We start from the raw sequence: 14,798 nt of genomic DNA on the forward strand, positions 1-14,798 counted from the left end.
CTGGAGATATTTCCTTTACAGAGGCTCTCTTATTACTCATGGCCCCCACACTAGCTCCCATTTAATTGGTTCTGCTTCACTTATAAATTGTGAACAAGGGAACGCCTGCTGCCTTCTGAAATAGGTTCAGGGCAAGCGCTCCAATAAATCAGTGCAATAAATTTATTTTATATACAACACATTATGGGTACATAGAAAATTGTTCATTGGTATAGTCAGTGTACATTTGTGTTCATGTGGTTATCACACCACATCCCGGTTCTCACTAACGGGCATGCATAAACGTATACCAAAATTAGGGCCATGCCATTCATATATCTAGACCTATTTTTGGTTCTGGCTGCATTTACATTGTAAAAATGTGTGCAAAGCTTGCAGTCATTTTTGAAAAAAAATAGGAGACACTTTGGGGTTGATTTAATAAAGGCAAATAGACTGTGCTATTAGCGTACATACAAACTGATATTTTAGCTCAGAAAGTTGTCAACACAGGCACAAAGGGATTGATTTACTAAAGGTAAATAGATTGGTCGCTTTGCAAAGTGCAGTTGCACTCTGCAAATGCAGTTTCTCCAAAGCTTAGTAAATGAGCAGAAGCTTTGCTGACTTCCATTATCCAATCATGTGCAAACAAAAATGCTGTTTTTTTTATTTTTATTATTATTATGTGATTGAGTACTCTTTGCAAAATGCAGTTTTACCTCATTTACTAAACTCTGGAGCAACTGCACTTTGCAAAGTGACCAGTCTATTTACCTTTAGTAAATCAACCTCTTTGTGTTGACTACTTTCTGAGCTAAAATATCAGTTTGTATGTACACTAATAACCCCATACATGCGCCAGTAAAACTTAATTTACACATTTCCACACTTTGTAGAAATGGTTCAATTGATATTCTAGGTGTGGTAATCACCTAATTCGATATTTATTTTGTGCCTGTGAAAAACTGCTTAGTTACTGCATTACTATGTAAATGTAGTTTTTTACTGTATATTCCAATTTTCTTTATGAATGCAGAATGCCTTCAATAAAGAATTTGCAAAAACCACCTGCTTAGTTTACCAGTCAAAATCCGCAGAGATAACAAGTTTTATAGTGGTAAAAGTAATCTCATTTTGGAATATCAGAAAATACATTATATCCAGAAAAACTGAATTGAGTAACATGGCAATGCAACATGTCGACTTCTTTTTGCAAAATATTTTGCCTCTTTGACAGGTGTGATTTTTACTATTTTGGCAATCGAGGATCAGGTCTTCTTTCTCCACGTCTCTTCTTCTTAATCTCATCTTCCAAGGAATGTCTACTTCTTGGTGGTGGAACTGGAGTGCTACTTTCCTCTATTGGCCCTTTGTCCTCACTCAAGGTTCCAAACCTTGGTTTAGGCAAGAGCGGCTTCCGAACTCCTCTTTGCAGTGGTAAGCCACCTACTGAACTGGAGTCTTTAGTCTGACTAGTAAGCCTTTCATCAGTCCACTCTAGCCTAGGAGCACGTTTTTGCCTATTATCCTGCAAGATGTCTTTGGCTCTGGGATAAAAATTTAAATCCTGGCTGGAGTTACCACCATCTGAATCGCTGTCACCCACTGTATATAACAAAAACATAATGATATCAAAATTATGGTAAATATACTGACAAGTAAAAGTAAACATACAACTGCAATATTCAAATAAATAATTTTTTTTTTCACATCAGTAACACTTATACCACGTACACACGGTCAGTTCTTGTGATGAAATAAAACAACGTTTTTCATCGTGAAAAAAAACAAAGTTTTTCTAACTTCATTATAAAAAACGACGTTGTCCACACACCATCGTTTTCCGAAAATGCTCTAGCAAAGCGGTTACGTACAACACGTACGACGGCACTCTGTTCCATTCAAGCTCCCATCTCATAACTTGCTTCTGAGCATGTGCTGGTTTTAAAACGTTGTTTAAAACTTTGTTTTAGCCCACACATGATCATTATTTATGACACAAAAAACGACATTTTGAAAAACGACATAAAAAATGGAAGCATGTTCGAATTTTTTTTGGGTCGTTTTTTAGAAGACAAAAAACGATGTGAAGCCCACACACGATCATTTTAAATGACGTTTTTAAAAAGGTTGTTTTATTTCATCACAAAAAAATAAGGCAGGCCATAGACTGTGCAAATTTCTTTGCTCGATTCCCCCATCAACACGGACAGTGTTGACAGGGGAATCCCTCCAGCTGAGCATGGAGTGCAGTGTATACATTTTTGTTTTTATTAATCTCTTTATTTTATTTTTTTGCAGTATCAGGTTTTGTTGCAGGTGTTATTCCTTCTGCGTCACCACAGCAGTGGTATGCTTTTGATTATTTAAAAAAATAAATTGGTGGTGCAGCACTAAGAATATTTAGGGCATAATTGCTGTCCTCCCTTCTGCATCACAGGTGTTTCTCTTTCTGCGTCAGCAGTGGTTCCTCTTTTTGGGGGGGGGGGGGCTTTTCGATTTTTTTTTCCCAGCAGCAGAAAAAAAAATATTCCATAGTTGCTGTTCCTTCTTCTGAGTCACAGGTGGTCTTCCTTCTGCGTCACCACTGTTTTTTTTGGCCCTTCTTATTTTTTTTAATAATAATAAAACAGTTTATTGTGCACCAAGAACAAAAGTATTGTCCTTTTTTCCCACTGCTGGCCATGTTATTGAGAAACAACATGCAAAAGAGTTAATGGAGTAGATAACTATCCTCCTCATCCTCTGTCATACTTGTTTGCCTTCCACCTTAGCTGCCAAAACGGCCTATTCCACCGACTCCTTGTCGACAGCTACTCCTTCTATAGCCCCACCTACATGCATGGAGGAGTCACCTGAATTATTTGATCATAGTGTCGGTTACATGCTGCTGGAGGATGCGCAGCAATTTGAATGCTCCAATATTGGTTTCCAGGTTGAGGAAGGGAGAAACATGAGCCTAGAGAGAGGGGTGTCACAGAGGGACAAGAAACTAGCATTCATGTTCTCTCAGCTGCAGCATACTGCCAATTTTGCTCCAGTGACAAGGTGGGTGGGGATGATGAGGTCACTGACTGTACTTGGGTGCCTAAGAGAAGAGAGAAGGGAAGTGAGGAGGAGGAGTCACAACTCCAACGAGGCAGGATGTCCCCCAGGGGCCAGCTTAAGGGCAGCCAAACCACAGTACTCCACAGGTGCAGGGTGTTGCTGTCTTGGTGCTAAATTCCAAAAGTTCATTGGTGTGTGTTTTTTTCAACACATGTGCAGCTGACCACAGCGTTGCTGTTTGCAATCTCTGTCTGAAGGGCATCAAGCATGTCCAGAACACCAGCCGCTTTGGCCCCACATGCTTGACAAGATACAGTATCTCGCAAAAGTGAGCACACCCCTCACATTTTTGTAAATATTTTATTATATCTTTTCATGTGACAAGACTGAAGAAATTACACTTTGTTACAATGTAAAGTAGTTAGGGTACAGCTTGTATAACAGTGTAATGTATAACAGTGTACATTTGCTGTCCCCTCAAGATAACTCAACACACAGCTATTAATGTCTAAACCACTGGCAACACAAGTGAGTACACCCCTAAGTGAAAATGTCCAAATTGTGCCCAAATTGTCAATAATTTGTGTGGCCACCATTATTTTCCAGCACTGCCGTAACCCTCTTGGGCATGGAATTCACCAGAGCTTCACAGGTTGCCACTGGAGTCCTTTTCCACTCCTCAATGACAACATCACTGAGCTGGTGGATATTAGAGACCTTGAGCTCCTCCACCTTCTGTTTGAGGATGCCCCACAGATGCTCAATTGGGTTTAGGTTTGGGGACATGTTTGGCCAGTCCATCACCTTTACCCTCAGCTTCTTTAGCAAGGCAGTGGTCGTCTTGGAAGTGTGTTTGTTATTATGTTGGAATACTGTCCTGTGGCCCAGTCTCCAAAGGGAGGGGATCAGGCTCTGCTTCAGTATGCCACAGTACATGTGTGCATTCATGGTTCCCTCAATGAACTGTAGCTCCCCAATGATGGCAGCACTTATGCAGCCCCAGACCATGACACTCCCACCACCATGCTTGACTGTAGGCAAGACACACTTGTCTTTATACTGCTCACCTGGTTGCCACCACACACACTTGACATCACCTGAACCAAATAAGTTTATCTTTGTCTCATCAGACCACAGGACAGGTTTCAGTAATCCATGTCCTTGGTCTGCTTGTTTAAAGCAAATTGCAAGCTTTTGTGAGCATCATCTTTAAAAGAGGCTTCCTTCTGGGATGACAGCCATGCAGACCAATTTTATGCAAAGTGTGGCATATGGTCTGAGCACTGACAGGCTGACCCCCCACCCTTTTATCCTCTCCAGCAATGCTGGCAGCACTCATATGTCTATATCCCAAAGACAACCTCTGGATATGACGCTGAGCATGTGCACTCAACTTCTTTGGTCGACCATGGTGAGGCCTGTTCTGAGTGGAATCTGTTCAGTTTCAGGGTCTTGGCACTCTTCTTATAGCCTAGACCAGGGATAAGCAATTAGCGGACCTCCAGCTGTTGCAAAACTACAAGTCCCATCATGCCTCTGCCTCTGGGTTCATGCTTGTGGCTGTCAGAGTCTTGCTATGCCTCATGGGAATTGTAGTTCTGCAACATCTGGAGGTCCGCTAATTGCATATCCCTGGCCTAGACCATCTTTATGTAGAGCAATAAATAAAAAAAATTATCCTCAGAGAGTTCTTTGCCATGAGGTGCTATGTTGAACTTTCAGTGACCAGTATGAGAGAGTGAGAGTGATAACACCAAATTTAACACACCTGCTCCCCATTCACACCTGAGACCTTGTACCACTAACTAGCCACATGACACAGAGGAAGGAAATGGCTAATTGGGCCCAATGTGGAAATTTTCACTTATGGGTGTACTCACCTTTGTGCCAGCGGTTTAGACATTAATGGCTGTGTGTTGAGTTATTTTAAAGGTAACAGCAAATTTACACGGTTTACCATCTGTACACTCACTACTTTACATTGTAGCAAAGTGTAATTTATTCAGTGTTGTCACATAAAAAGATATAATAAAATATTTACAAAAATGTGAGGGGTGTACTCACTTTTGTGAGATACTGTATATGACAACCTGCCATGCAGTCTGTTGGCAACAGCACCTGAAAGACCCACATCATAAAAAAATTCAGACTTCTCCTTGCTCCTCATTTGGGATTTCTACCCCTAATTTACCTCAAGTTTTCTCAAAAACCTGCACTTAGAGGAATGATGGTATAGCAATGGGTGCCACAAGAACCCAATCTGCAAGCAGTACACCACCTGTTGATTTCATCAAGCTAATTTTGCTACCCCAGTTGCTGAACCTTAAAAAAATTACTATCCCAGCCATCCACATGCTCAGCGTCTAAATGCTAGCTTGGCCAAATTGCCAGCACTACAACTGCTGCTTTTTCATCTGGTAGACTCTGCCCCCTTTCATGAATTTGCAGAATGTGCTATACCACAGTGGTAGGTTCCAAAAATACATTTATTTTCACGTAAGGCCATTCCATCCATTTGCGGAGGCCACAAGAATGGTGAGCCGTGACAATGCATGCATCAGTGAAACTGTCCCTCTATTCTTCCTGTGGGAGCACACGCTTTGTGGAATCATGGACAGGGCACTTGAGGCAGGACAGCGGGAGGAAGAGGAGGACTTCCTTTCCTCTTAAGGCCCCCTTTATACATATCCCATTCCTGTGGGGCTGCCAAACACACAGGAGGAAGAGGAGGAGGAGGATTGTGTCAGCATGGATGTAGAGCAGTGGTTCTCAAACTGGAGGTCAAATGATGATTTGCCAGGGGTCACTGAATCTTGGGCAGTTCCTGAAGCCCGCACCACTCTCCCAGCCTTTTTGCAGCCGTCCAGCAGGGCTGTTCCTGGAGCCTGTGGCCGCCCAGCTGGGCTCTTCCTGGGGTCCGCAGCCGACCACTCAGCCTCTTTGCAGCCGCCAATTCATTTCACGGCATGGCTGGAGGGCAGAGACTACAGATCAGCTGACAAGTGAGGAATGTGAAGTGGAAGGGGCTGGAGGAGACCCTGTCTCCTGATTTTGGCATAGGTGTCACTGCTATGAGACACCACAAAGTCAGAGACACAGTTACACAAAGACACAAAGTAACACTACCTATGATTATAGTTGCCATTAAAAGTCCCCACTACAGTCCTCAGATCAGCAGATGACCTTGATCAAGAGCACCTAAGTTGGCTAATCAGAACTTCCCCCAGCATTGCCACTCATCCCAACTCCCCGCCAGCACTGCCACTCATGCCATTCCCCCCACCCCCCCGCAAGGAGTAAGAGAAGGAATACAAATAAAGAATACATGGAAATAAGAAAGAGGGGGAGGAACAAATAAAAAGGGAGATAAAGAATAAGAGAAAGAACAAGAAAAATGGATAGAGAGAGGGATGGTGGTGGTGGGGGGGGGGACAAGAAATTAGGATAGAGAGTGATAAAAGGGAAAGAAAGGAGAACAAAGAGAAAGAGTGGTACATCCTAAAATGTACCTAAGGGCTTTATTACTGTACGAGTGGAAGGGACTCAGTGAGCGCTAAATGTCCATGGGTTAGGGATGCAAATTACTTGTCTTGCCTTGGGTGCTGACAACCCACACTACGAAAAATAATTTTACTGTTAGGGGTCCCCACAACTTGGGAAATTATATCAAGGGGTCATGGCATTAAAAAGGTTGAGAACCACTGATGTAGAGGATAACATACAGCAGTCTTCAATGAATGTTTTTTAGTCCCCAGAAATCCACGGTGTGCTGTGAGGAATGAGTTCCTGACAATGTCATCCTTAGTGACCCAGAGGACTCAGAATATCATGCCTCCTCAAACTTATGCTGCATGGGCTCCCTGATTCTGCAAATCCTGCAAAAGGACCCGAGGATTTGTGGTATCAAGGAGAGGGATCATTACTGCCTTCGCAGACGGAGCAGAGGATGAAATATCTTCTGAATTGCTTGAAGAAAAAATTGTTTAACACCTTTCCAGACACTGGGAGGGTACCGTTTCCTGGACAACATGTTTCTGAGGCTTCATTCTGAAAGAGGAAGAGAAATGGAGAAGGCGGCCGACTGACCGATGCCTTTAAACAATTCTTTAGTCCTCAGCGCCCAGGGCTGTTAGGTTTAAGCAGCCATCCGTACGTTTCCATCATATGGTGCAGGATTATCTAGGGGCAAGAGCAGACTTGACCTTTCCAACTGAGAATCCACTGGGTTACTGGGTCTTGAGGATGGACCACTACCAGAACTTGCTCAATATGCAATCGAGCTACTGGCCTGTCCTGTAATCCAGAATGTTTTCCAAATGGACATTCAATGCTGCTGGAGGGTTTGTGATGGATAAAAGAGTGCACCTGTCCACAGACTTTGTTGATAGGCTGACATTTATCAAAATTAATCAGTCCAGGATCAACAGCAGCTATCAAGCCCCTGATGCTGATGTAACTGATTTAATTTTCTAGGGATCTGGGATCCCTTGAAGACTGCCTATGCTGCCCATCCTATTCCTGAATCTTGATTATGCTAGCTTCCAACAATACTTTTGGTTTAGGGGAAAACCAACACCTAAGGCCCAATTTTTCTGCACCTGTTCGGTAGGTGCATATAATTTTAATTTTTTTCAAATTTGTAATGCAGGGCCCATTCCCGCACCCAACAAGAGTAACTGTGAGGGGTTACACTGTTCAGACACTACTCTTGTTAAAGGGGGCCCGCAGACCCTGACAGGGTTGTCGGGAAGAGGCCCTTGTCCCCATCAACATAAGTTCATGTGTTATACAAGTACTGAATGGGAGATGTTCAGGCCAAACTTATGCTCGGTCCAAACTGGTCGCCCATCCCTAGTGGTGCCTGAACACTGTAACCCCTCACAGTTACTCTTGTTGGGCCCAAAAATGGGTCTTGCTCTTGAATAAAAAAAAAATGAAACTACAGGCACCTGTCAAACAGGTGCAGAAAAATTGGGCCTTGGGTGTTGGTGGTGACTGAACACTGTAACCCCTCACAGTTACTCTTGTTGGGTGCAGGAACAGGTCATACTCTGGAGGAGTGACAGAATGTATTTTGGGGTATAATTGGAAGTTTGCATATGCTGTGTAAGAGAAATAACTTGTTATTATGGAAATTTTGTGTAAAAACAAATTATAATTTCTTTATTTTCCCAAGAATTGTGGGAAAAAATTATAACTTCAAAAAACTCACTGTACCTTTTACTAAACACCTTGGATTGTCTACTTAACAAAAAATGGTAATTTGGGGGTATTTGTACATTTCAGGGCCTCAAGAATTGAGATAGGCCATCAGTACATCAGGTGTAATCACATGTTTATGATTTGCACCATAGCTTGTAGACTCTACAATTTTCACACAGCCTAAATAATATCCACTAATTTGTGTTATTTTTACCAAAGATATGTAGCAGTGTAAATTTTGGCCAAAATTGTTGGGGACAAGGGTCTCTTCCTGACAACTCTGGCTGTGGTTGTCGGTGTCTGGGGGCGGGGGGCATATCGGAATCTGGAAGCCCCCTTTAACAAGAGGGCACCCAGATCTCGGCCCCGCCCACGTGAATGGGTAGGGGTACATTGTACCCCTACCCATTCACCAAAAAAACACAGAAAACAGTTTTTGACAAGTCCTTTGAAAAAAAAGAAAAAGTAATCCACCATCAATCACACCCATCTGCCTCTTCCCTGCTTTGACAGCTCTTTTATAGGCAAGGGGCGGGGCCACCCGGCTATGTCACCCAGTGGCACCACCTCCTTCTGACATCACGTGACAATATTTTTTATTTTTTAATAAAAGACTTGTCAAAAACTGTGTACTGTGTTTCTTACTTTTGTACACTTTTTTGGTAAATGAGTGGGACCGGGATCTGGAGGCCCCCATGTTGAGGGAATGTAGCCTGGTATGGTTCAGGAGGGAGAGGGCTCTTGCTCCCCCCCCCTTTTCTGACCTGCCAGGCTGCATGCTCTGATAGGGGCTTGGTGTGGAATTTGGGTGGGGCACACCATTTTTTTTTACATTTTGGCGTGGGGTTCCCCTTAAAATCCATACCAGACCCAAAGGACAACTTTAAATGATATTTTTTCCTTTAGAAATGTGATTATTGCTGTGGCATGTTATATACATTATACATATGTGCCACTTTACAGGCAGAATAAGGGGACCCCCCAGGTGCAATATTTAAAGGAATATTACATTTTTATTGTTTCACAACAAGTATCATTAAAATTACTGCTCCTTTAAAAACGACTGTTTTAAAAACTTTTTTTTTTATGCATGTCCCCTAGGGCAGTACCTGGGTCCCCATACACTTGTTATGGCAATAACTTACACATAAGCCTTTAAAATGAGAACTTTTGATTTTTCGTGTTCGTGTCCCATAAACTTTAATAGCGTTCGCATGTTTGCTAGAACTTTTTGCTTGTTCGAGATGTTCTGGTGCGAACCAAACCGGGGGATGTTCGGCCCATCCTTAGTCACAATGTACCTGTATTAAAAATTATGCTGTGGTCTTTGCATTGCTCCCCACCCCAGATCTTCAATATTCAGTGTACTGCTTGTTTCCTTGCCTCTTGTTGACATGCCCCAACCCCAGCTCTCTGCAGCTGAGAACAGAGAATTTTTACCTTGCATTTCTATGTTAAATTGAATAGGTTGTTTTACAAGGTAAGGGTTAACATATACTTTAATAATATCCTAAAATCACTGCATTAATTGGCCCTTGTGTGAGCTTAAAGTGATACTAAAATCATTTTATTTTTTTAAATAACAAACATGTCTCTACTTACCTACTGTGTGCAGTGGTTTTGCACAGAGCAGCCCAGATCCTCCTCTTCTCGGGTCACTCTTCAGCACTCTTTGCCCCTCCCTTCTGTTGAGTGCCCCCACAGCAAGCAGCTTGCTATTGGGGCACCCGAACCAAGCCCTACTCTATGTTCATTCAGACATGGAGCTGCAGCCTGGCCCACCCCTTACTCTCCTCATTGGCTCACTGACTTTGATTGACAGCAGCGGGAGCCAATGGCACCATGCTCCTGTCTCAGCCAATGAGGAGGGGAGTAGCGGGGGAGTAACTCTCAAGCAACATCGCTGGATCTAGATGGGGCTCAGTTAAGTATTAGGGGGCCTGAGGGAGGGCTGCTGCAACACAAGGCTTTTTATCTTAATGCATATAATGCATTAAGATAAAAAAAAACTTCTGACTTTACAACCCCTTTAATTCCACCAAAGCTGTTCAAGTGCTTGGCACGTCAGTCTTTTGATTTATGCGCACGATGAACGTGTATATGTTTATTACAGATCAAGATGCCATGATTTCATTAACATAGTCTCACCTTTAAAAGAATGTGTATCTTTTCCTCTTGGCCTTTCAGAAAGTTTTGTGTGTCCAGGTAGAGACAGAAACCGGGATTGCTGAACAGAAGTCTAAAAATATGTGAAAAAGACTTTAAGACTTGTTTTTCAACATTCAACATTTAAACAAGCAATATGTGGAATACTGGGGAAACCAAACTGCAATAGTAATTAGAGGTCTGACTCATGAAGTATTGAGGATTACGTTTTATATGATATATTTGTAGAAGAATTGTTCCATTAGTATAAAGCATTTAGGGCCTGATCCACAAAAACCCGGCGTAACTTAATTTTTCCCGTTTAAGTTACACCGCCGCAAAATCTCTACCTAAGTGCCCGATCCACAAAGCACTTACCTATAAATTTTGAGCGGTGTAATTTAAATCCGTCCGGCGCAAGGTGTTCCTAATCTAATGGGGCGAGTCCCATTTAAATTAGGCGCGCTCCCGCGCCGGACGTATTGCGCATGCTCCCGACGCGATTTTCCCGACGTGCATTGCGCGAAATTACGTTACGCCGAGTTTTGTGAATCGCGCCGGGTAAAAAAAGTTGCGTCGGGAAAAAAAAGAGATGCGGCGGAAATTTTTTATTTTTTTTTAAATTTGACAGCGTCGCGGGAAAGAAGGGTCTACTTTTACATGGTGTACTAACTTTACACTTTGTAAAAGCAGCCCTAATTTTGCGACGACAAACTAATACTTACGGAGAAAAAACGAAGCGTAAAAGCTTCGTGGATCTCCGTAAGTGCTAATTTGCATACCCGAAGCGGCATTTCGACTCGACATGCCCCCAGCGGCGGATGCGGTACTGCATCCCAAGATCCGGCAGTGTAAGTCCCTTACACATGTCGGATCTTCTGCCTATCTATGAGAAACTGATTCTGTGGATCAGTTCCATAGATAGAAACAGGTATACGACGGCGTATCAGTAGCTACGCCGGCGTATCCCTTTTGTGGATCAGGCCCTGATACGCCGTCGTATCCCTGTTTCTATCTTTGGAACTGATCCACAGAATCAGTTTCCAAAAGATAGGCAGAAGATCCGACATGTGTAAGGGACTTACACTGCCGGATCTTGGGATGCAGTACCGCATCCGCCACTGGGGGCATGTCGAGTCGAAATGCCGCTTCGGGTATGCAAATTAGCACTTACGGAGATCCACGAAGCTTTTACGTTTCGTTTTTTCTCCGTAAGTATTAAGTTGCATGTGTAAAATTAGGGCTGCTTTTACAAAGTGTAAACTGTTTACACCTTGTAAAAGTAGACCCTTCTTACCCGCGACGCTGTTATTTATTTATTTATTTATTTCTTTTTCCCGCCGTATCTTTTTTTTTCCCGACGCAACTTTTTTTACCCGGCGCGATTCACAAAACTCTGCGTAACGTAAAACCGCGCTATGCACGTCGGGAAAATGACGTTGTGAGCATGCGCAGTACGTCCGGCGCGGGAGCACGCTTAATTTAAATGGGACTCGCCCCATGAAAATAGGAACGCCTTGCGCCGGACGGATTTAAGTTACACAGCCGAAAATTTCTAGGTAAGTGCTTTGTGGATCGGGCACTTAGGTAGAAATTTTGCGGCAGTGTAACTTAAATCAGAATATTTAAGTTACGGTGGCTCTTTGTGGATCTGGCCCTTGGTAACTAGAAAACTAGTAAAATAATGGTTTAAGGAAATCAGTTACTTTGCCCACTTAGGTTACAGTATTAAACTTTGATATGCTTGTAGGAGAATTGTTAAGAGTATAAAAAATTTAGTAGTTAGGAAATTATCAAAAAAATGGTTGAAGGAGATCTGTCACTTTGACAACTTTGGTCACATGACAAGTTCTTTTTAACAGCCTACCATGCATTCACGAAAGACCGAAGTTGTCAAACAAATCTGATTTCTTTTTATGAGAAGAAAGCAAAAACTCAGACAAAGGAATGCCTGTGGACATTGTATCAAAAACAAAATATAAAAAGTACAGCACATAGGATTGTGCAAAAAAAATATGTGTATTAACCCTTCTACAGCTGCCACTCAAACAAATATGTCCACCTAAATGCACAAAGATATATGATCAAACCAGCAATTATGAGCAGCGCTATTATAACAAAAATAATAATTTACATATGATTGTGCTTAATTAGTGCTAACAATCATATACAAAGAACACTTGTTAGATGATCTACATAAATGTGCCCATAAACACGGTGTATTCAATTGTAAGAAAGTGCTCAAAAACAGTCCACTGTGAAATCTAGTGCCAAATTAGACAAACAAATGCTTGTGTCACCAAATGCCCCAAGCAAACTGAAACTCACCAGACTCCTACAACCCTAGATATTAATATGGGTCATTAAGTACTTGTAATATCAGAGGAGCTCATCTCCAAATGTCACTTTTAAGGTCCAACATCACATCTTCACTCCAATGAACTCAGGTGGGAATAGAAGAACCACAAATACAGCATCATTGCATAACCTGTGTTTATTCCATAAATTCAGCAGCCACAAAAAAATTAAAACCATATAGATTGAGGCCCGGATTCACAAAGCACTTACGCCGACGTATCTCGAGATACGCAGCGTAAGTGTAACTATGCGCCGTCGTATCTGTGCGCCGTGCCCACAATTTGAGATACGCCTAAAAATAGGCTTCCTACGACCGACGTAACTTGCCTATGCCGTCGTATCGTGGACGCATATTTACGCTGGGCGCATTTGCCGCTCCCATAGATTTTCTATGCACATATGCAAATGAGGAAGATACGCCGATTCACTAATGTACTTGCGCCCGGGGCATAATATACGCGGTTTGCGTAAGTCGTACGTCCGGCGTAAAGTTGTTCCCCATTAATGAGGCACAACTCATGCTAAGGTATGGACCAGTAAACAGAGCCGTCGTATTTTACGTTATTTACGTAGTACGTGAATAGGGCTGGGCGTAGGTTACGTTCACGTCGTAGGCAGTGATCCGTTGTATCTTAGGGAGTAGTTCCGACGTGATTCTGAGCATGCGCACTGGGATGCGTCCACAGGACGGCGCATGCGCCGTTCGTTTTAAGTACTTCTATGGCGCTTGGTCCATCATTTGCATGGGGTCACGCCTCATTAGCATGGCTCACGCCCACTTCCACCTACGCTGGCTTACGCCGAGGAAACCCAGCGTATCTTTAAGAGCGAGTGGGAGCTTTGTGAATCCAGTGCTTGCCTCTGTGCGCTGCGTCGGCGTAGCGTATATTAGATACGCTACGCCCGCATAAATATGCGCCGATGTATGTGAATCCGGGCCATAATCTTATGCAGTTGTGTGAAAAAAGTATTTGCCCCTTCCTGATTTGTTATTTTAATTTTTTTGCATATTTCTCACACTTAAATGATTCAGATCGTCAAACATATTTTAATATTACACGAAGATAACCCGAGAAAATCCAAGATGCAGTTTTTGGATTATTATTTCATTTATTAAGGGAAAAAAGCTGTTCAAACCTGCCTGACCCTATGTGAAAAAGTAATTGTCCCCTACCATGCTGGATCGTGAATGAACTGTGATTAACCACAACTCTTTGGAAGGCTGAGTTAAATTTCACTTGCCTGATTACTGCCAGACCTGTTCAAGAAATCGCATAAATAGAAGCTGTCTGACAAAGCAAAGCACAGTAACAGATCACAAAAAGCCACACATTATACCACAATCTAAAGAAAAATTCAAGAACAGATTAGAAACTAAGTAATGTACGTGTATTGGTCTAGGAAGGGTTTCAAATCAATTTCTAAGGCTTTGGAACTCCAGTAAACCACAGGGAGAGCCATTATCTATAAATGGAGATAACTTGGAAAAGTGGTGAACCTTCCCAGGAGTGGCCGGCCTACTTAAATTACTCCAAGAGCATGACGACTACTCATCCAGGAGGTCAACAAAAAAAAAACAGAACAACATCTAAAGAACTGCAGGCCTCACTTGCCTCAGGTAAGATCAGTGTTCATGATTCAACAATAAGAAAGAGACTGGGAAAAAATGGCATCCATGGGAGAGTTCCAAGGCCAAAGCCACTACTGACCAAAAAGAACAACACAAAGGCTCATCTCACATTTACCAAAAATCATCTTGATTATCCCCAATACTTTTAGGAAAATATTTTGTGGACTGATGAGACAAAAATTTTACTTTTTGGAAGGTGTGCGCCCCGTTACATCTGGCATAAAATGAATACAGCATTTCATAACAAGAACATCATACTCACAGTCAGATAAGGTGGTGGTAGCTAGGGATAAGCTTCGAGTTCGCGTCAAACTCACGTTCGACTCGAACATTGCCTGTTCACCTATTCGGCGAACAATTTGGGGTGTTCGCGGCAAATTCGAAAAGCCGCGGAACACCCTGTTAAAGTCTATGGGAGAAATCTAAAGTGCTA

General features: G+C 42.5%; 1 protein-coding gene across 1 annotated transcript in view; it reads right to left on the bottom strand.

The window, feature by feature from the left end:
• Positions 1 to 601: 601 nt before the first annotated feature.
• The window catches only part of LOC120926472 (sodium/hydrogen exchanger 2-like), a 150,587-nt gene continuing 136,390 nt past the window's right edge, over positions 602 to 14,798 (bottom strand). The window contains exons 11-12 of the mRNA XM_040336409.1: positions 10,381 to 10,471; positions 602 to 1,587 (exon numbers count right to left, since the gene is read on the bottom strand). Coding sequence (XP_040192343.1) covers positions 1,232 to 1,587; positions 10,381 to 10,471 — 447 coding nt within the window. The 3' untranslated portion in view covers positions 602 to 1,231. The remainder of the gene's footprint in view (positions 1,588 to 10,380; positions 10,472 to 14,798) is intronic.

Source organism: Rana temporaria, chromosome 2 (genome assembly GCF_905171775.1).
Source record: "Rana temporaria chromosome 2, aRanTem1.1, whole genome shotgun sequence".
In the NCBI taxonomy this organism is placed as follows: domain Eukaryota; kingdom Metazoa; phylum Chordata; class Amphibia; order Anura; family Ranidae; genus Rana; species Rana temporaria.